The 23055-nt window shown below is 44.6% G+C and overlaps 2 protein-coding genes across 2 annotated transcripts; one reads left to right on the top strand and one right to left on the bottom strand.

The window, feature by feature from the left end:
* The first annotated feature begins 1215 nt into the window (after positions 1-1215).
* On the top strand, positions 1216-3143 carry LOC133823018 (casparian strip membrane protein 1-like). Its single transcript, XM_062255576.1, has 3 exons — positions 1216-1448; positions 1604-1727; positions 2731-3143. The coding sequence occupies exons 1-3, from the start codon at positions 1216-1218 to the stop codon at positions 2944-2946; spliced, it is 573 nt and encodes a 190-aa protein (XP_062111560.1). The 3' UTR covers positions 2947-3143.
* Positions 3144-3193: 50 nt separating this feature from the next.
* Positions 3194-4205, bottom strand: LOC133823017 (photosynthetic NDH subunit of lumenal location 2, chloroplastic). Its single transcript, XM_062255575.1, has 2 exons — positions 3690-4205; positions 3194-3431 (listed from the first exon to the last, which is right to left on the bottom strand). The coding sequence occupies exons 1-2, from the start codon at positions 4173-4175 to the stop codon at positions 3336-3338; spliced, it is 582 nt and encodes a 193-aa protein (XP_062111559.1). The 5' UTR covers positions 4176-4205; the 3' UTR covers positions 3194-3335.
* Positions 4206-23055: the final 18850 nt, after the last annotated feature.

The raw sequence follows: 23055 nt of genomic DNA, 5'->3' as shown, positions 1-23055 counted from the left end.
TTATTATAAATGTGACCACAATTTTTGTTTTTGGCATGTTTACTACAAAAATTCTTAATTTTAACAATTATTTTTGTTTATTTTAATGGGATATTATAAATATTTAAATATTATTATTATAATAATATTTAATATAAGATTACATAATTAATAATTATATTAATATAAATTTAAATTCAAATATTATAAAATATCATTATTATAATATTATATAACACAAGACTAAATATTTAATAAATATATTAGTATAAATTTAAATGTTATAAAATAATATTATGATAATAATATAAAATCTTAATTTTTTACTAATTATATTAATATGAATTCAAAAATTATAAAATATTTAATATAAGGCTAGATATTTAATACTTATGTTAGTCTAAATTTAAATATTATAAAATATTATTATAATAATATATAATACATAATTTTAATTTTTATTAAAAAAATTATCATTTATATTTTAAAATGTTGTTATATTATATATATATATTTAAAAAAAACATAGACAATGTTTTGGTTTAATTTTTATTTTAATATATTTATATCATTCTTTTATATATAATATTGTTTATTTATTTAAAATTTATATGATAATGATACAAATTTAATAAAAATAATTAATAAATTCTATAAATAATACTAAGTAAATATGTAACATAATTATAATATGTATATATATTTTGAGAGAGAGAGAGAAGAAGTTTAGTGGAGTTGGAAGAAAGCCCCACCAATAAAATTCTTATTTTTAAATAATTAATACACACGATATCGAATCAAGATTATTAACATACCCATATAATTAAAAATATACATATATAAAGTATAGATATTAGGTGTGTAAAAATAAATAAATGGTCCCATGATTCAAGGTCCTACTCATGCTACTCATGCATGGGAGTACTAATATAACAAATGTCGTCATTTGACAAAAAACACACAACCCATACCCATTGGATTGGAGCTTTGCAAATTAACCTATCCACTTAGAACGCTTCTAACTGGTCGAATTACTAGTGTAATTGTATCTATAAATATATATATATATTTGATAACTAATAATTAATTTTATAATTTATTTAATTGGTCTCCAAAACAGTATAAATATGCATACCTTAACCTTAATCGATCTTCATTAAGCTTAAGACAATAAGTTAGAACAAAAATCATCAATATATATATATCCCATTTATTTATAGATCAGTTTGAGAGAAAATGAAGACAGGGCCAATTCAAGTAGTTGAAGCCGCCGGCAAGGTGTCAAAAGAGTCAAGCTCGAGGCGAAGTGTGAGCCGAGGGCTGTCCATACTAGACTTCATTCTGAGAGTGCTTGCAGCCGTTGGAACCCTAACAAGTGCCATTGCCATGGGAACCACTAAACAAACACTTCCATTTGTCACTCGCTTCGTTCGATTCAAGGCCGTCTATAAAGACCTTCCCACATTTACGTCAGTATATATATACACACACACATATATATAATACTAGCTAATTTTTTTGCCTGTGGATTATTTATTTATATAGAATTGCTTACTGTTTTTTTATACTATAATTAGGTTGTTTCTTGTTGACGTCTTTATGTTGGAATTGATGAAATTATTAGGGTTTTTGTGATTGCGAATTCTATTGCTTGCGGTTATCTTGTTCTCTCGCTCACTGTCTCTTTCTTACACATCGTCAAGTATAAAGCAATAAACAGTAGAATCGTCTTGATCGTATTCGACTTGGTAAGAATATATATATATATATATATATAATATTATAGGAAAATTACATTTTAGCTCCTTCAATTTAAGCTCACTATAAGTTTAACTCTAGTTTTTCAAAAAAAATAAAATAAAAATAACCCTATATAAATTTCAAATGACAAAAATAGTTCTCTCGCATGTTTTTAGTAAATAAAAAAAATTATAAAGTCAAAAACGCCTTTATACATTAAAATCTTATATATATATATATATAGTTTATAAAATTAATAGAAAAAACTTGAAATTTAAAATAAATTAAAACCAAAATAAAAAAAATATATGATTTGTTGATTTAACTATTACAAAAATAAAAATATTAATGTATTTTAAGTGTATTTTTTATTTTTCAATTTTTTTTTAACTAAAAAAAAAACCGTGCAAAAGAGTTACTTTTGTCTATTTAATATAACATAAAATTATTCTTAACTTTTTTAAAAATTTAGAGTCAAAGTTCGTAATATTAAGCTTAGGTTATAAATAATAATATTTGGAAGGGGCATTATATTTGCACCCCAAGAATGTATAGGTACCCCATTAATTAAAAAAAATTAAAAACAATTTCTAACACTTTTTCTCAATATTTTTTTGATATTTTTTAATTTCTTTTTTTTTTTGTTAATTTCAATAATTTTATTTTATATTGTTTTCATAATTTTTTTTTTAAAATAATGTATAAATTTTTAGAAATATAACTCTTATTGTAACAAGTTTATATATTTTTTGTTTTGATTTTTTTATTTAAAATATATATTATTTATATGTATTTTATAGAATATGAAAAAGAAAAAAAATAGAAAAATGTAAGCACAAGTTGAAAAAGAATACATAATATATATTAATTTTTAATAAAATGGGATGTACTAATCAAGTTCTTTTGGGGTGCAAATATAATGCCACTATTTGGAATGGAAAGGTTAATAAGTTATTTGTAGCTAGTTAATTAGTATATTAATTGCAGTAATTAATTTGAGCTTGTGAACAGGTAGTGATGGGTGTATTAACGGGTGGAGCCTCAGCTGCGGCAGCTATGGTGAACTTAGCACACGATGGGAACACAATCGCTAACTGGTTTCCAATTTGTACACAATTTAATAGCTTCTGTCAACGCATTTCCGGTTCTCTCATTGGCTCTTTCCTTGCTATAATTCTCTTCATGCTACTAATCATTTTATCTTCACTTGTCATCTCTCGACGTTAATTTTTCATTACATCTCTCTGTCTGTTACGTTACTTTTTTACTTTATGGCCAAAAATAAGATTGAAAAAAGAGAGAGTTTAATGTAAGTTGTCAGTGTAAATTTATTGTACTCTGCTGGAGTACTTGTTCTTTTTCAACGATGGGAAAGGTCTTTGCTTATTATATGTAACATGAATTAAGTTCATTCTAAATTTCAAGCTAATATGCATGAATTAACAATATTTATTTTACACATGATCCGTTCCAATGAAGAAAAGTTACCTAAATAAGTCAGACTACTGAAGAGATCTCAATGTGCTTCCAAAATTAATGGAATTATAGAAGTGAGAAGTGTACATACATATACATAGAAAATACAAGAGTACATTCTCGTATATATAGCTAATTAGCTATAGTAATGCCACAACGTCGTCTATTGATTTCAAGGTCTTCTCGTAGTAAAGGTATGACTCGTAGATCTTTGGCGTCCGTACGAAATGGTCCAACTTTGAAAACCAAAGAAAGAAATACAATCTCATCAAAATCACAATCCCATCCAACCAAAACGACAGATACATTTAAGATAATTAAATAATCTTAGCCCCCCCAAACAAAAAATATAAAATTAATCAATCAATAAACAAACAAACACATTTCCCACCACCGTTTATGTTATAGAAACTTATCATTGTTGAAAATTTTGAAGTTAGACCCATCCAATTAATAATTTATTATTAATAAAATGATGTAAAAGAAGATAATACCTCGGACATGTTCTCAACCAATTCATTAGCGGCCTTGACATAATCCTTGTGGCGAGCTTGTGGTAAAATAGTCATGGCGTTCTTGAGATCCTGACTAAGATACGCCGTTTTCAGCCGAATGTAGAACAGAACATACCTCCATGACATGTTCTCCAGCATCTCCCTTATGCTCCGAAGCCCCTCCGCCGTCTGTCTGATTCTAGCCACCGCGTCCTCTGGCGACAGCCCGGGCTCGAAGAATCGCTCCTTGATGAACGAACGGGTCCCCCAATTTTGGGCCATTGCTATTGGTGTCGTAACGGGACTCAGGCCCATGCCCAACGACGCCGCTAAGAGTGTCCTGATCACGATGTTTCGACGACATGTTGTTTTGTTTTCCGAGCTGGCTCGGATCGGTGGGCTTCTGGAATCGTGCTGCTGATGTATGGGAGCGCCGCCGAGGAGGGAGGTAGAGGGGGTGTTACGGATCAAAAAGCTACTCATCATGATTAATTATTATGGCTGAAGGGAATGAAAGCAAGCGTTTGAGTTTTGTTGCTGACCTGATTCCCCACCTTTCGCCACGTGGAGTTCGTTATCCTTGTGGGATTGTCCTGTCCTTACGTGGGCTTGCGGCTTCAAGTGTTTGTTATATGGGCTCTAGTTTTGGGCTTTACTTTAAGAGAGGGTATGTATTACTAGGTGGAAATTACAATCTATATAACTTTTTTTTTTGCCATTTAATTACTTTTGTAGGAATTTCAATTTATTAATATTTTATGATTTTGTTAATTTAGTTTTTACATAAATAATTTTTTTTGGAGTATACATAACTTTAATTTGTCATATAAATGTATAACTTAAAAAATAAGTCATAATTTTTGTATAATTAAATTTAAAACTTAATTGTTTAAAATGTCATACATTACATAACATTTTTTAAACTTTAATTTGACAAAGTTAGTAACATGATAAAGTCGAATTCATATATCAGGTTCAATGCACGTTTTCTTAGTTTTAAAACTGTAAATATTATCTATAATTTTAATAAAAATTGTTTCACTATTTTTTTAAAAATAAATATAATAAAATGAATTATAGTTCTATATTATATATAAATATTTATATCAATAATTTCTACATATATGACATTTAAACACAACATTGACATATATATATATATTTACATGGCTACATGATATATATATAAAATAAAATAATATTTAAAAATAAATTAATAATAGAAATAAAATAAAAATAGAAAATGTCATAGTGTAGACAGTAGTATACATGCATAAACTATTTTTAGTTTCAAATGTATCTCACAATGTCTTTTGATAAATATGATGAAGAAAAATAGTTCCAATCACTTGATAAACAATATACTATCACATAAATTTATAAGATAAAAAAAATGATATGTATGCTTTTATTATTTTTAATTAAATATGATTTAATTATTTAAATTATTATAAAATATCTTTAAAATATCTTATTTTAAATAATTATTTTTTGTTTAAGTTTATGTTTGTTCTAGTTTTTAAATTTTGCAGTGACAACAAAAGATTATATATTATATGTTTAATATAATATTATGTTTAAGTTCAATTAAATTTATTTAAATTATAAAATATATAGTTGCTATCCCTGTATCCTGCAGTGGGCCCAGGACCGCGATCCAGGCCCACTAGCTGGCCAATTAAGGTTGGGCCCAGTCCGGGCCGTTGGCAAGGAGTATAATGGATATCGACAGCCCAATTCTGGGCGAGGCCTGGAAGGCGTCCGGGGAGTATTTTCCGGGACTGTCATCCGGGAGACGGTACAACTGGCTAGGGGTAACAGTCGGGATCGATGCGAACGGTCCCGAAGCCTGCTAAACGATCTGGGCTCCTAGTGGATGATCCCGGCTTGCGGTAAACAGAGAGGGACATAGGTAAACGAACCCGGGTCGGGTCCCCCAAGGGTGGCAGGATAAAGCATCCGTGACCCTGACTTCGCCCCATGAAGCGTGGGAATTGTCCCCACGTTTCACCTGCGGAAAAGGCCACCTCGGGATTGTATGCTGCTGGTTCAGACTTGTGCCGCCACTGCTCTGACCGATCTTGTCCCTTGAATCTGCCTCGTAACTCGAGATGCCCAGACCAAAAGCTCCAATTTGTCGGATGATAGATACGGTTTGGGCTGGCCCAATGGGCTCAAGTTAATGTTTTTCTTTTATGTTTTAATTCTTCTGTATTGGGCTTCTGGTAGAGAAGCGAGCAGTATTTATACCTTTATTGGGCCCGGGTCAACTCCGCCCACGCCCAGTGCACCTGTGAACCTATAAATACATGTAACAGAGCACTGGAGAAGGGACCTTTTGAGCATGGATACAGTTACTCTGCTAAAACTAAGAGAAAACTCCATTGTTATAGATTCTCTGAGCTCTAATACAACTGTCTCGTGGACTAAGGCTCATTAACGCCCAACCACGTAAAAAAATCTTGCTTACAACTTCTAAACCCTTTCTCTTTAATCTCTCTTATCTTTTATTATTATAGTTTCCGAAAAGCTCGGTAAACATTTTGGTGCTTTCATTGAGAGCCTGAGAAAGCTAGTGTTGACATCAAACTTCTTCAACAATGGTGAATACAAGATACACCACTTTCGATCCTACTAACCAAGAACAGGGCAATGGAGAGCCACAGCCCACCCAACCTCTTCCTCAAAGTCCACCTGAGGACACTCCTCATCAGACGTCCCACCCTGACGAGTCACAGGACTATGAAGGTGGAACGGAGTACGAGGAGGACTATTACGAGGAAGAGGAGGGGAATGAGGGGGAGTACCACGACGAAGCTGAGGATCCCGAGATCTCAGGAGGAGTGGACCCCAACCAGGAGGATCTGGAGGTGACTAGACTGAGGCGGCAAGTCCTGGACCAAGAAGCCAGGATTGCTGAGCAGACGGAGGCATCTCGGCGGATGCAAGAGTCCCTCCAAGCCTTGCAGGCTTTCATAGCTACGCAGGGTCCGGCGACCAATGCCCCAACTGGCCTATCTCTGGGAGTGCAACAGTCCGCTCCGCAAGCCAAAACCGGAGCCCCTGAAGATGTGAGGCCGACCCCTCCTTCAGGGCAGGCTCCTGAGCTAGGCCCAAGAAACCCGGACCGAGAGAAAAAGAAGGCCGGGGCAAACACCCAAGCGAAAAATCCCCCGTCCAGAGAGCCGGGCCCCGTCCCCGGCCGCTCCCTAAGAAAGAGAAGGTGCGCCCTGTCCCAGGACAGGGCCACCCAACCAATTCGCAGGGGACGCAGCAACAGGGTACTATTCCCCAGGGCAAGCTGGACAGGAAAGGTCTTTGCACCCCAGCGCTTCGGTGAACAAAAATTTCCGGGAACGCCCGCATAACGAGGAACACCATGCCCTTAGTTCTGGGGACGACACGTCCCGGGTGGACCTGCGTGATGGGCTGAATGCTCGGAAAGAGCGAGCCCGTAAGGAAAAGATCTGCCCCCGAGGTGGCGACCTTAGGAACAACATCAACGACAGGAAGAACGAGATAGTTCCCCTAGACGATGGCGTGGCCAAGCAGCTCATGGAGCAGCTGGCCGCCTTAAAAAAAGTCACGGACTGCTTGGTCCGCAAACAGGAAGGAGCGGACATCGACTCCAATGAGGAGGACAAAGAGCCCTGTACGAGGCACATTCTGGATGTTGTACTCCCCAAGGGGTTCAAGATGTCGAGTCTCACTGCCTATACCGGGAACACCGACCCCAGGGATCATCTGTCCTGGTACAATTGACTTATGACCGTGGCCCATGTTAGTGATGACGGCAAGTGCCTCTGTTTTTCGATCACTCTAAACGGTCCCGCCGAGGAGTGGAAGAGACTTAAGCCAGGATCCATCCAATCCTGGTCAGGGCTATAGTCAGCGTTTCGTAAGCAATTCGTGGCCGCCAAGAGAATGGACATGAAAATCACTGCCCTCGCCAACCTTACACAACTCCCCGCGGAGACACTGAGGGCCTACATCCAACGTTTCACCGAAGAGGCCTCCAAGACCAAGGTGGACGATGGGCAACGCCTGGTGGCATTGCAATCCGGGATCCGGGCCGGGTCCCCCCTCTAAGATGACATGTAGCGTAGCAAGGCAGCTACCTTAGAGGAATTCATAAGGAGGGCCCAGGGGTTCATCAACTGGGAGGAGGCTCAGATCCAGGCGTTCGGGTGGCTGCCGGCGCCTCAGTCCAATGCCCAGGCGTTCCTGGGGTACGGGGTACGGGGTACAGTTCCTGACACAGCCCTACGTCACTCCCCCGATTGCCTCAGGTTCGGCGGCTACGCCCGGGGTTACCTACACCACGCCTACAGTGTACGGTCCTGCCTCTTCAGGATACGCCCCAGTCCAGTTTGCCCCTTTTTCCGGATATGGAGCCGCACCAGTCGGGTATAGTGCCGCCCCCGGGGCCCAACAGTCCCAGGCAGGGGGAACTGAGGCGAGTGCAACCCCCTCCTAGGGGAAGAGGTCCGGCAAGGGCCAAAATCGGTCTGAGCCGGCTAAGAAAGGAAAGAGGGGCTACGAGCCCCAGTATTTAGAATACACCAATTTGGTGGACACCAGGGAGAACATCTTCCTGCTCACAGAAAAGGTGGTTCACTACCAGAAGCCTACCCCCATGTTCAAAGGAGGGAGGAATCCGAGAGATACCAACAAACAGTGCGCTTACCATAAGGATGTGGGCCACACGACTGAAGAGTCCCGGTAGCTCAAGGCTGAGATCGAGAATCTAATTAAGCTAGGGCATCTCCACCAGTGGGTCAGGATGCCCATGGGAGTCCCGGGCCTGTCAGCAGTTCCCGGACAATCCGCGGTCCCGGGTGCGCCCGGAGCATATCTGCCTCAGGGAGGATATGCACAGGGCCCGGCGGCACAGACCCCTCAGGGGGTCCCCATTGCGCAATCACCCAGACCTGGAATGCCTTATCCATCCGGGACTGCACCCCTCCGTGTGAACGAACATGTGGCCACCATTTCGGGCGGGCCTCACCTGGGAGGGTTGTCCAGGAATGATAAAAAATGCTACCTTAGCGAGCTCGACCACGATCAGGAGGTGTGCGCTCTAGTCCAGGCCCCGGCTCAGCGCCCGAAGCTGATGAACCTCCTTATCACCTTCACGGAGGACGACGCCCGTAACGTCTATTTCCCGCACCATGACCCTCTGGTCATAGATGCCCAGATCGCCAATAAGCTGGTGTTCCGGGTGCTGGTGGATGACGGAAGCTCCGTCAACATCTTGTTCAAGCCCGCTTTGCCGCGATTGGCTTGACCGAAGGGGATCTGGCACCGTGCCCAACCTAGATCTACCGCTTCAACGGGGACGCGATACTCCCCATGGGAAAAATCCAGTTGCTTGTAACATTGGGGAGCGATTTGCAGCACTCGTTCAAGTTTTGCACGTTCGTAGTAGTGGATTGACCCACTGCTTACAATGTCATTTTCGGGTGGCCCGCACTAGTCGAGTTCGGGGCGATCACATCCATCTGTCATCTTTGCATGAAATTCCCTTGCGAAAACGGAGGGGTGGGAACAGTCCGGGGAGATCAAAAGAGCGCCCGAAAATGTTACCACGTGTCTGCCCGACCAATCTACATGGTCCGGGAGGAACCCTTCGAAGAAGTAATCGGCCCGGTTCCTCCTCCCCCTGTTGGAAGAGTGGTTCGGGAGGAGGATGAGCTGGAACCGAGGATAGGAGACGACCGCGTCCTGGAGCCCATGGAAGAGATTAAGGAGGTGTGCATTAGTGACACCGATCCGACCAGAATAATCCAAGTCGGGAAAAATCTGCCAGCAGAGGTCCGAGCCGCCATAATCGCCCAAGTAAAGGAGAACCAGGATATTCTAGCCTCGTCTCATTCAGATATGATGAGGATCGACCGTAACATCATCTACCATGCATTAAATATCGACCCAGACGTGACCCCGGTCTGGCAGAAACGAAGGCCCTTGGGAACAGAGAGGGCCGAGGCCCTCAGGCTGGAAGTAGAAAAGCTATCGTCTATCAACTTCATCTGCGAAGTTGTATACCCCGAATGGCTGGCTAACCCCATTCTTGTACCAAAGCCAAACGGGACATGGAGGACATGCATCGATTTCACGGATCTCAACAAGGCTTGCCCTAAGGATTGCTTCCTGCTTCCCCGGATCTATCAGATGGTGGATGTGACATCCGGGTACGAGATCTTAAGCTTCATGGACGCTTACTCCAGCTACAATCAGATTTCTATGCATGTAGCAGACCAGGAGCATACCAGTTTCCAAACCAACAAGGGGATATACTTCTACATTGTCATGCCCTTCGGGCTCAAAAAAGCCGGGGCCACCTATCAGAGGCTCGTCAACCGAATGTTCCGGGCCCAGCTGGGGCGAAACATGGAAGTCTACATTGACAATATGCTGGTCAAATCCAAGAACTCCAGGAAACATTCGGATGACCTGGCCGAGGCCTTCGCGATCATTTGAAAGTATGGGATGAAGCTGAATCCTAAGAAATGCACTTTCGGTGCGGCCTCCGGGAAGTTCTTGGGGTTCATAGTGAGCTTCCGGGGAATAGAATCCAATCTAGACAAGATCAAGGCACTGATTGATATGCCCTCTCCCCAGAAGCATAAAGACGTGCAAAGTCTGACCGGGTGGATAACCGCCCTAAGCTGTTTCGTCTCTAAGGCCTCAGACAAGTGCATCCCATTCTTCAATGTTCTTCGGGGAAGCCAACGTTTCGAATGGTCAGTCGAGTGTGAAGAGGCTTTTCAAAAGCTGAAAGAGCACCTGGCCCGAGCGCCGATATTGGCAAAACCGGTGGACGGAGAGCCTCTGTATCTCTATTTGGCAGTGACCGAGCACGCGATCAGCGCCGCACTAGTGCGGGAGGAGGAAAAATCCCAACTCCCAGTATACTACGTGAGTAAAAGATTGTTGGGGGCTGAGTCACGGTACCCGCTGATTGAAAAGTTGACATTTTTTCTGCTGATGGCGTCCCAAAAACTCCGGCCTTACTTCCAGGCCCACAACATAAAAGTACTGACCAACCACCCCTTGCGGCAAGTGTTGCAGAAGCTCGAGTCGTCAGGGAGACTCTTAAAGTGGGCCATGGAACTAAGTCAGTTTGATATAGCCTATGTTCCTAGAGTCTCAATCAAGGGGCAAGCCCTAGCTGACTTCATCGTGGAATGTTCCGGGATCACCCAGTGGGACGATCCCACGGACCCCGCGGCGCTTGTATGGAAGGTGTTCGTGGACGGGGCCTCGAATGAGAATGGAGCAGGGGCCAGAATCATCCTGGTGTCGCTGCAAGGACACAAGTTGCAAAATGCCCTGCGTTTCCATTTCAAGGTATCGAACAACGAGGCCGAGCACGAGGCCATGCTAGCCGGGTTACGTCTTGCCCGGGAAGTAGGGGCCACGAACCTGGAGATCTACAGCGATTCCCAGCTAGTTGCCAGGCAAGTCTCGGGAGAATATCAAACCAAAGGGGAGAGAATGGTGGCTTATGTCACTCAAACGAGAGAAATGCTGCAAGCATTCAAGAGGCACTCCATCCACCAGATCCCCAGAGAGCAAAATGTATTCGCAGCCACACTAGCAAAATTAGCCACCGATGCCGAAGCAGAGCTGTCCGGACTGGTCCCCGATAACCATCTCCCCAAGCCAAGTATTCGAGTCTCCGCGATCAACGCCATTTACCACTCCACGTCCTAGATGGGATCCCTTGTCCACTATCTGACAACCGGTGGGGTATCAGTGGACAGGGCCGCAGCCAGGAAGCTTCAGTACCAGGTCCACAGATATGTCATGATGGACGGAAAACTCTACCTCAGGGGGTTGTCCATGCCATACCCCAGGTGCGTGTCTGGGACCGAACTAAGCGCAATCATGCATGAAGTGCACGAAGGCTTCTGCGGAGACCACACAGCCGGACTCAGTCTATCCAAAAAGATCATGCGCCAAGGATATTTTTGGCCAACCATGAAGAAAGACTGTATTGACTATGTCCGCAAGTGTGAGCAATGCCAAAGATACGCGAAGGTCTCACAAGCCTCTCCAACAGAAATAACCCTAATGACCAGCCCCTGGCCTTTTGCTGTATGGGGAATCGATCTGGTAGGATCGCTCCTGACTGGGAAGGGAGGGGTGAAATACGCCGTCGTGGCTGTCGACTACTATACCAAGTGGGTTGAGGCGGAGCCCATGAAGACAATCACCTCGAAGAAGGCCCTGGATTTTGTCATCAACAATATTGTGTGTCGGTATGAGCTCCCCTGTAAGATTGTATTCGATAACGGGAAGCAGTTCGACAGCATCCACTTCACAGATTTCTTGAAAGACATGGTATCGTCAAAAGCTTCTCCGTGGTCGCCATGCCCCAAGCAAACGGGGAGGCAGAGGCTGTCAACAAAATCTTGAAAGCGACGTTAAAGAAAAAACTCCAAGCCTGCAAAAGCAAGTGGCCTGAAGAGTTACCCCGAGTGTTGTGGGCTTACCGGACCACTGAAAGGACATCTACCGGGCACACTCCTTACTCCATGGTCTACGGATGCGAAGCTGTCATCCCTGTCGAGACGACTGTCCCGTCTCACCGAAGAGACACATACGATCCCGCCCAGAACCACGCCTTACTCCAGGAGTCCTTAGATCTCATCGAGGAGATCCGGGAAGAGTCACAAGTGCAGCTGAAGATGTACCAAGGCAAGATCTCCCGACATTTCAACTCTAAAGTAAAAAGCCGAAGGTTCGAAACCAGCGATCTGGTCCTGAGAAGAGTCTTCCCCGCTACCCAAGATCCAGGAGTAGGGGTTCTAGGCCCAAATTGGGAAGGGTTGTACGAAGTCCAGCACGAAGTGTGCCATGGAACATACCGTTTAAGGCGACTCGATGGCACGGAAGTCCCAAGAGCCTAGAACACGGAACATCTCTGTAAATACTATCAGTAGTCAGGAGAACGTGTTCCATTTTTATATTTTCATTGTAAATAATGCACGCCTCAGGGAAATTCCTTGAATAATAAAAATGGCATGTACAAAACGCCATAAAGAAATGTTATCAAACAATGAAAATTCTACTCAAGTGACCCTAGACAAGTCTCTGCTCACTTAGGGGGTGTCCTCGGTATGAAAAAATACCAGGTGGGGCGCATGGCTCAGGCCTAGTCCCGACCCAGACTGGCAAGGTCTGGGGGGTACAAACCCCATTGGACCAAGCCTCAGGCTGGTCCCGCTCCAGACAAATGATGTCCGGGGGTATAATAAAAAGGACCAAGCCTCAGGCTGGTCCCGCCCCGGATGAACGATGTCCGGGGGTATAATAAAAAGGACCAAGCCTCAGGCTGGTCCCGCTCCAGACGAACGATGTCCGGGGGTATAATAAAAAGGACCAAGCCTCAGGCTGGTCTCGCCCTGGACGAACGATGTCCGGGGGTATAATAAAAAGGACCAAGCCTCAGGCTGGTCCCGCCCCGGACGAACGATGTCCGGGGGGGTAAAATAAAAAGACCAAGCCTCAGGCTGGTCCTGCCCCGGACAAACAATGTTCGGGGGTATAATAAAAAGGACCAAGCCTCAGGCTGGTCCCGCCCCGAACGAACACTGTCCAGAGGATAGAAATATCCGGTATGCCCCAGGGCAAGAACATAGCCCACGATTGTTAGAGTGCGGCTCCCAGGTGTGTGCAAAAGTAGTGCGGCCCAGGCCGTGGGAACCTAGTCTAGGTTTCAAAATAAGCTAATCGAATAACCCCGATGGCTCAGGCCGTCAGATTTTCGAAGTTGAGGACTGGACGGGTAGATTCAGTAATGACTATCAACTCCCTAATGACCCAGGTTGTTGGGTCCTGGATAACATGATTAAAGTGAATTGATACGTTAAAGTCAGGAATAGTCTAGTCCAGGCCGTTGGAACTGGGACCAAACGCTCAGATCTTTCATGCACGGTGGTAAAAAAGAGAGCAACAAATTTTTTTTTGGATAAAACACCAAAAACTGTCTTGGACATGTACGCGTCCGTAAAAGTATTACAAAATAAAAGGAACAAGGCGATGTGAAGATCTGGGTCTAGGCTTCACCAGGTCCTGGTCCCCCCGGGACATCTCTGTCCGCCTCTTCGTCATCCAGAAGCTCCGCGTCAGCTTTCTCCTTGGCCTCAAATTCGGCTCTCTTTGAATGAGGATCAGGAAAAAGCAGGAGGTTCATGTTCTTGTCCTTGCGCCAGGCCATGTAGATGGCCTCCTCGAAGGTGATGCGCAGCAGGTCATCCGCCTGCTCTTTTCCGCGGCGGGTCTCCTCATGCGCTGTCACCTCCTTGCGAAGCGAGCCATCCAGCTCATGGATCCGGGCCTCCAAGCCTTCGACCCTCTCCCGATCCTGGATGGACTGAGTCGCGACTGCCTCTTGTGCGGCCCTTACACGAAGAAGCTCCGCCTCCAAAAGGGCTATCTTCTCATCAGCCTCGGCTTCTTTCCGAGTCATGGCCTCTTCAAGCCAGAAAGTGACCCGATCGAACTCCGCGCGGTCCGCTTCGGCCTGAGCAACTGCTTTTGCCAGGGACTCCCTTGCTTGGACTGTCTCCCTGGCCAATGCCTCCTTGGCGGCTTCTCTTTGGTTCACGACCGCCTCCAGCTTCAGCTGGAGCATCTCCATCTTCATGGCCGCCTCGGCCACCAGGTCAGCATTCCGGTGGGATAATAAAGCATCCTGAAACAAAGCAGAGTTAGAAGTCCTTACTAAACAGGGAAACAGAGAGAGACGATGCAAAGCAAACTTACAGTGGCGGCTTGGTGGCGAAGAGCTTGGGAAATGAACAGCATGTCCGGGTTGGCGATGGTGGCATATCGCTTCAGTTGGAGATTGGACATGGTGTTCCCCACCTGATCCAGCAAGTCCGCTACAAATGGGGCCGTGTCCTGCCCCAGCTTGAGGCGAAAACCAGTCTCGGCAACTGGCCGATCCACGATCAGCTGAGGGGCACTGAAAGCCATCGGGCGATCATCGAATTCAACCTGACGATGAATCGTCAAGGCCTTGTAGACCTCGTCCCTCCTTTCCCGGCCACTCTCCCAGGTCCGGGAAATAAGTTTGGACCGCTCGTCCCGCAAGACGGCTTCCCCCTCCTCAGGTAAGGCCGGATGGACGGGAAGGGCCGGTGTTTCCGAAAGGTCCTTTGCGGCAAGGCGGCTTTCCCCGAAAGACTCTCCAGTCGAACCAGCCCGCCTCGTCCGAGCCCTCTTGTTCCCGGTTTCTGCCTCCGCCATGCCTGTCTCCGCAAACCTTTTCCCGAAACTCTGGCTTACCGCTGGTTCTAGCTCCAAATCAATCACCGGGGGGTGAACGGGAAGGTTAGGGATGGTGGCCGGGTCCACGGCCGTAATTAGAACTGCGGCAAGTGCAACCTGGCCGGGTCGAGGATCCACCCCTAGCGTCTCCTTGCTATGGTGGAGCTCCGGGCCCAGCGCCTCGGATGTTTTCTTCGCAGCTTTCCTTGCCGTGGCCTTGGCAGTCCTGGCAGCCTGGATCTCGAGGAGCTGCCTCATCTCGTCCACGGGGTCGGACATGTCGAAATCTTCTGAAACGAACACAAATAAAAAGGAGTCAGTATAATTAACAAGCAAACAGAGAAGTCAAGACTAAGAGTGACCCGGGACGAACCCTTATCTAAGCCCCGAACATGACTCAATTCATCTAACGCGAAAGAGTAGACTCTGTCCCCCATGTCATCCGGGTGTAGAAAATTCAAGTATTGGAGGAACCCAGACAGGTACATGAGAATTTCTGAGCCTACTAGAACGGGAGACGAAGGTCTCATTTCCCGGTCAGCCCCGAACGCGAGGCTTCGATGTGCTAGCCTAGCCCTAGCTAAGTCCCCAACTTGGGGAGCATAAGTCAAAATCATAGGTGAGTTACCTCGCCCTGATACGCTAGCCCCAGGAGCCCCCATGTTCGGCAGTGCCTCGTCGAAGAGGGCTTCCAGCTCCTCGAAGGTGGCCGCCTCCTTCAACCGAGCTAAGTCCCCCTTCTGCTTGGTCGCGTCCGCGAGCGTCGCAGCCTCTACGGCCCTGATGTGCTCCAGTGCCAGCTGCTCCCTCAAAGTGGGATCTTTCTCCCACTGTATTCCTCGAAGGCTTGGGGCGTTGATCGTTTGGTGGGCCACGACCAGTCCAATCAATCGGAGGTTGTCAATGTTGACGTAACCCCTACGTCCAGATCCTCCGTGCTCAGCTCGGAGTAGATTTGCTTCCGATCCAAGATGAGCTGGGTGAGGGGAGTCTGGGCAAAAGGTCCTGCCACCCGAGGTGATACAGTGAGAATAAAAGAAAAAGAAGACAAAGACAATGTAAAGGAACGGGAAACCACTTACCCACTCGCTGGAAGTCCAGCATCAATGTGGGGTTCTTCTCTACGAGAAACCCGGACGTCATGAACTAGTAGTGTCGGATGTCCGGGGGATGCTTCCAGGCGCTAGTAGGAGTGGGGTAGTTGCCCTGCGGTTTGAGCCTGTAGAAGTCGTCCAGGGTCTTGTCCTTGGCGTTGACCTGCGGCTCCATCTTGTAGAAGTACAAGATCTCTGCGGGGGTCGGCTCCGTGATCTCCTTCGCGGCGCAGAAGACACGCCATCACGCAAGCAATCGGTAAGCTTGGGGGTAGAAGCTGGAAATGCGCGATCCCCACGGAAGTTAGGAACCGCATGAAATAATCATGAAGCAAGAGTGTAGCTCCCGCACTGATGTGGCCTACGCTCCAGGCCCCGAACCTGTTCACAGAGGTATGGGCCCGCTCCTCTTTCCTGGCCAGGCGGTTATGGAAGAGTCCGGGAGTTGACTCTATGCCCAAGCGCTTCTCCAAGGAGTACAACATCCGGTAGTTCCGGAACAAGTTCGGTACCGCATCCATCTCCCATATGTTTCCTTTAGGGGTCCTGGACCTGGGAAGAAGGACAGGGGCCTTGTTGACTTCCTCCTCTAAGTGAAGGGTGACGCCCAATGTCATGGCTTGTGATCTGGGAGCAAAGCAAAAACAAAGCAAGCAGTCAATACCAAAACCTAAGAAAGTTGGTTAAGGTATGTGGGGTCTCCTACGAACTGCTTGAAGTCCCCTCCAGATCAGGCCCGGGTTCACCAGGGAACCACAAGACCCTGATCAGGAACAAAATGTAGGCTACTCCTAAGTCGGTCCACCACCCCTGTCCAGGAAGCTTCCGGACCCAGGAGGGCCCAGAGCGGCCCGGACCAGGCGATCTCCCTAGCACTAATTCTAAGCACATCCAAGTTCTAGCAGCCTAAGCAGATAAGCAAAATGACATGAAACCTACGTTTGTATATCTATATAGGCAAAAGGCAGAGGAACTTACTATGAGTTGCTGGTCGTGAAAAATGGTGGTTTTCCGGTGATAAGGATAGCAGAATCTCAGTCTTGAACTGATGAAGACGGTTCAGCAACTCGTCGAGAGGACAGGCTAACGATGTAGGCTCGGGCAAGGGTGCAGATGCCGGAACCGTTGGAAAAAGGCGACGGTGCAGAATGAGCAGACGGTGGAATATTTTGTCGGCAAGCTCGGACATAAACAAATCCTTTGGGTTCTTAGACTAGCTCGAGAGTGTAAAGGTTTCAAATGAATGCCTGAGGGGTATTTATAAAGACCCAAATGCTAATCTATGGTCAGCGGATAGGATCGATCCCCCATCGGACGGTCCAGAATCGTGTAGAGGCATTAATGAATCCACTCGAGTGCTGGATCTGCTCCATTTCAATCCAACGTCCCAGAAAAGGAGGCACTTCAAAGTTGCCCCATCCTATAGTCCACCTCAGTGCAGAAGCATTAATGGAAAGCCCCCATGCAGATGGGACACTTCGAAATCTGAGATGACGCAATAGCCTAGGCCTAGCGACCCTTGAGGTGGTTAGTGACCTTTCAGGGTCAAGTGCCATCGGTGCAGTGATTGCTAGGTGACACGTGTACCCCTCGTTGTGAACCAGGACATCAGTAAATGAACCTAGACCTTAGTAAACGGTCCGGACTCTGCAGTCGCCTAACACGCGAGGCCCCTAACCACGGACCAACTATTATAAGAAGGAACCGGGGAGATAGCCGGAAGTATCCGGGACCAAGGCAAGCCTCCACCACGCAGACCCAGATGAAGGCTTGGGGGGTAAATGTTATCCTCGTTTCCTGCCGTGGGCCCAAGACCGCGATCCAGGCCCATTAGCTGGCCAATTAAGGTTGGGCCCAGTCCGGGCCGTTGGCAAGGAGTATGATGGATATCGACAGCCCAATTCTGGGCGAGGCCCAGAAGGCGTCCGGGGAGTATTGTCCGGGACGGTCATCCGGGAGATGGTACAACTGGCTGGGGGTAACAGTCGGCATCGATGCGAACGGTCTCGAAGCCTGGTAAACAATCCGGGCTCTTGGTGGATGATCCCGGCTTGCGGTAAACGGAGAGGGACATAGGTAAACGAATCCAGGTCAGGTCCCCTAAGGGTGGCAGGATAAAGCATCCGTGACCCTGACTTCGCCCCATGAAGCATGGGAATTGTCCCCACGTTTTTCACCTACGGAAAAGGCCACCTCGGGATTGTACGCTGCTGGTTCAGACCTGTGCCACCACTGCTCTGACCGATCTTGTCCCCTGCCTCGTAACTCGAGATGCCTAGACCAAAAGCTTCAATTTGTCCAATGATAGATACGGTTTGGGCTGGCCCAATGGGCTCAAGTTAATGTTTTTCTTTTATGTTTTAATTCTTCTGTATTGGGCTTCTGGTAGAGAAGCGAGCAGTATTTATACCTTTATTGGGCCCGAGTCAGCCCGACCCACGCCCAGTGCACCTGTGAACCTATAAATACATGTAACAGAGCATTGGAGAAGGGACTTTTTGAGTGTGGATACAGTTACTCTGCTAAAACTAAGAGAAAACTCCATTGTTATAGATTCTCTAAGCTCTAATACAACTGTCTCGTGGACTAAGGCTCATTAACGCCCAACCACGTAAAAAAATCTTGCTTACAACTTCTAAACCCTTTCTCTTTAATCTCTCTTATCTTTTATTATTATAGTTTCCGAAAAGCTCGGTAAACAATAGTTTTATTATTTTTAAATAATTATTATTGTAAAATATCTCAAAAATATCATATTTTAATTTGTTTAATTAATTATTTATTTAATTTTATATAAGTTTAAGTCATATTTACAATCTACAATTAAATATATGAATAGCCTATTAAATACAAGAATATTCTGCTAAAGTTAATGAATTTTTCTTAAAAAATTATTATCTACACACTTATTATGTAGAAGAAACATTAGTTTTTTAAAAAAACCATATTTTCAAAAAGTTCCCTATTACTAATTATTGAGAAAAAAATTACAATAATAAGGTTGCACAAATATTTTTTCACTTTTACGATTTTGACTTTCATTTTACATATATACGTGAATTTCTAGAGTTGTTAGAACATCATCTTGCTTCTTCGACGTTTTTGAAGTGAGAATAAATTGACATTTATGGCTTTATTTTCTCCAATGGCAGCAAGAACAGCGACATCAATGTTCTTTGGTACTCATCGACAATTCAGATTGAAATCCAGATAGGAAAAGGAGAAGAAGAAGCTACGGAAGTGTTCATCGTGAGAATATAATTATGGGGACGGTAAGATGCACCTCTGGGCAACTACTGGTTCATGTATGTCATAATTGTGTTTTCTTGTTCTCAATCTAGATCTTATATCATATATATAATTATATACCATGTATACAGTCTATTTCAGATTGGGACTATTCAATGGAAAATTAGTGGAATGGTCTTCTTTGTGTGTTTGTTATATGATTTTGTATTAATTTATACATACTAGTGTTGTTAGTTAGTGTATATCTAATTATATGAGTTCTCTCTGTTTTGTGATGGAAAAATCCCCTCATTATTTTCTCTACCAATGAGAAATTGTATGAATTCAGTAGTGACCCTTTAAGGTATATATATATATATATATATATATGTTCACTTTTAATGGTGATTGAGTTTTTTCTCCATGGATGGGTTGTCAATTAATAGTCATTGGATTAAGATCCAATGGTCCACATTTAAAGATGTTAATTAATGCTATCTTTGACTTTTTCAAACTTGGTAATGGGTTACCTGCTGACATGGCGGTCACATTTTAATTTAATTAAATATTTAAAAAAATCATTATTTAAGATTCATTCCAAGATTCCATATCCTTATTCCTTCTTCATTCCTTCTCCATTCATTTCATTCCTTGTTCATTCCATGTTCTTTCTAGATTCATTCCTTATGCATTAATGACTCTTATCTTCCCAACTACAATTAGTTAGCTAATTAATGATGCATATTTCAAATTTTATATATATTATATATATTTTTATACAAAATTTACTCTTCTTAAAAAACTTGTTTATTGAAGAAGCTCCAAATTTTTAAAGTGTTTTCAAGTAAGGTTTCTAAGTCAAGTTCGAAAATCACTAGTAGATTTTCTATTTTTTTCAAAAAAATTCCAACTTTTTTTTTTTGTTATGTAGGATTTGAAATTCACATAGATGAGTAAATTTTATTTCTCTTGAAAAAATTGTTTAGTGAAAACCCACAAGAATTATTTTTTTGAAAGTGTTTGATGAAAAAGCTCTATGTTACACCCAGATTTTGAGACCCCGAGATTGTGATCTCGAAAGCTGGACTCGTCAATTGTGAGCTCGAAATATCTGAAACGCATATGCATGACTCAGGTGTCGAACCCTCGAATCAAGATGGCAACCTCGAAGACATTTTTTTTAGCCTCGAAGTTCTTTCTAAGCTCGAAAGAACATGGCATCGGGATATACCCGATGTCAGGTGTCTGCGGATCAAGTAGCCCGAGCTTGGCATAGGTATAAGCTCGGAGTGTGACAGCCTCGGTGGTATTTACCCGCTCCGAGCTGGTCTTGGGGAAAGGTGCCTAGCTCATAACTTATCTATAGACCTGGACTGGCATGATGCTGATTGCCGACCTCGAACGACTTAGTGGGTCATCTGATGAGACGCAGTCCATGCATTTAAAAGATATTTATTGTTGTAACATCTCAACATTAAAGGGATATTAACAAGTCTGTTATATGCCCCCTGGTCTTCAGGGGACGTTTCCTTGTATATAGGAGTTACAGAATTTAATGTCATTAAATTCATTAATAAATAGGAGTATCTCCCGAAATATGTGGGAACAAACTATGAAAACCCTCTATAAATAGATAGATCATGAACACTTGTAAGGGACGGATTTTTGATATCTTGAGAGAACCTCTGGAGAATTCATCCCTGAAGAAGTTCCTGAAATTTCCAAAGTCTTACTAAAATTGACTCATGAACTAAGCAGAGTTAACTGCTGAACCATGTAAAATTCTTGTTGTGTTTACTGTATTGTTCTTCTGAGCCATAGTTCCTATTATTTATTCGCTCTACGTTTTAAGTTGACGAAAAATGGCGTCAACAGTTTGGTGCTTTCATTGAGAGCCTAAAGCAATACAATCCCTGATTAGCTATGGCCGTGAATGATCAGAATATTCCTGAAGAAAACTATCCACGGCGCCCTGGGAAGCAGCCGATGACGAACCCTGAACCTGAAGAGAGAAGAAAGTCCTCTAATTTTCGAGGACCTCCAGCACCTCCGGATCCCAGGGACGATGAGGACATGTACTATAATCCCAAACGGTACGTCCCCATTGTGGAACTTGAAAACCAACAATTAAGAAAACAGTTGGCTGAGACCAAGAAGAGAAACGAGGAGTTGGCTAGGTTAGCCGCGGAGGCGCAGGCGGCTCAGCCTCAACCTCCGCAGGAGAACCAAGACCCACCTCCTCGGGACGTTCATGTTCCTCCCTGCAAGCCTCGTGGGCAACCTCGGAAAAATGCTGCCACAAGAATAACGAAGCAACCTCCGCCACCGGCAGAGCAACCTGCTCCCTCGAGGCCCCGAAGAAACACTCGGGCTAGGGCACCAGTTAACTCAACTGCAGAGTTACCAGCAGAAACTGGGAATAACCGAGCCCCTGCAGAGGCTCGGACTCAGATTCCTGGTAACACACAAAATGTTACCGAGTCAGCACGGGCGAACTCGGGACCATCTAGGCCCCGAAATGGTTGGCAGCCACCATCACCCATACGATTCCCTCCGTCACCAATAAGGTACCCCTCACCACCTCGAAGGAACGCACAACCAACTCAGGGTGATGAGGAAAGGCGGGCAGGACGGAAAAAAGGGGAATAAAGAGGCTACTAGGGAACGAAGAGGCGTCCAGCCTACAAGAAGCCAAATGTCTCGATCTCGCACTGCAGAGACGAGGTAGCATGAAAGAAATCCATCTCGGAACAATCATGTAACAAGCCTCGCCAGTGACGAGTCAGGGGACACCAGATCAGTCAGCATGTATGATCAAGGACGTAGAAATACTAGAAACCAAAGGAACCGCTCCGACCTGCGGGAGCACCTAAATCAGAATCGGGGTAGTGGTAATCCATCAAACCTAGACCTGAGAGATCGCCTAAATGGGCGCAAAGATCCCCTGCGAAGACGCGAGCCTGGAATTGTGATCAATGATAGCCAATTTCAGGCGAGACCCCTTGTGGACCCCGTTCAAGAAAGAATTGATCAGCTGGAAAGAGCATTTAGGCTCTTGCAGAATGAGCAAGGTCGGAGTCGGAACGAGGATTCTGATGAGGAGCTCACACCATTCGCTCCCCATATTTCCAACACTCTGTTTCCTCAAGGGTTTCGGATTCCTCATGTCCCACCTTTTGAAGGGAAATCCGACCCGTACAGTCATTTGAGTACATTTAACACCATAATGAGAGCAAGTAATGTGGTTTACGAGCTCAGATGCATGTTATTTCCAGCATCGCTTACAAGACCAGCAAAAAACTGGTTCGAAAAATATAAGAGAGATTCAATCACTTCTTGGGATCAGCTATCAAAAGATTTCAAGAAGCAGTTTAGAGACATGATCGGGGGTAAGACCCGAGGCATCGACCTTATCCAATGTTCGGCAACAGCCAAGTGAAACGTTGAAGAGCTACCTTACAAGGTTTAATCCGAAGGTCGCCCGAGCTCAGGATGTAGACGACAGTGGTCATCTAATGGTCGTCCAAGCTGGGGTAATGCCGGGAAGTCCCCTCTGGGATGATATGCAGAGGAAGCCTGTGAGGTCCTTAACCGAGTTTAATAGATGAGCTCAGAGGTTTGTCAATGTAGAAGAGGCGAGGTCAACGTTGAATATGACCCCTCAGCCCATAACTACAACGATAAACGTAAATTCTGCCTCGGCCTCAGTAGACCCATCAACCTCGAAACCCCTGCAGAAAACCCTTCCAAAAGGAAGAAGAATG

The sequence above is a fragment of the Humulus lupulus genome, chromosome 3 (assembly GCF_963169125.1).
Source record: "Humulus lupulus chromosome 3, drHumLupu1.1, whole genome shotgun sequence".
Classification (NCBI taxonomy): Eukaryota; Viridiplantae; Streptophyta; class Magnoliopsida; order Rosales; family Cannabaceae; genus Humulus; species Humulus lupulus.
Note: the sequence above shows the minus strand (reverse complement) of the source record. Positions and strands in the feature narration are given on the sequence as shown.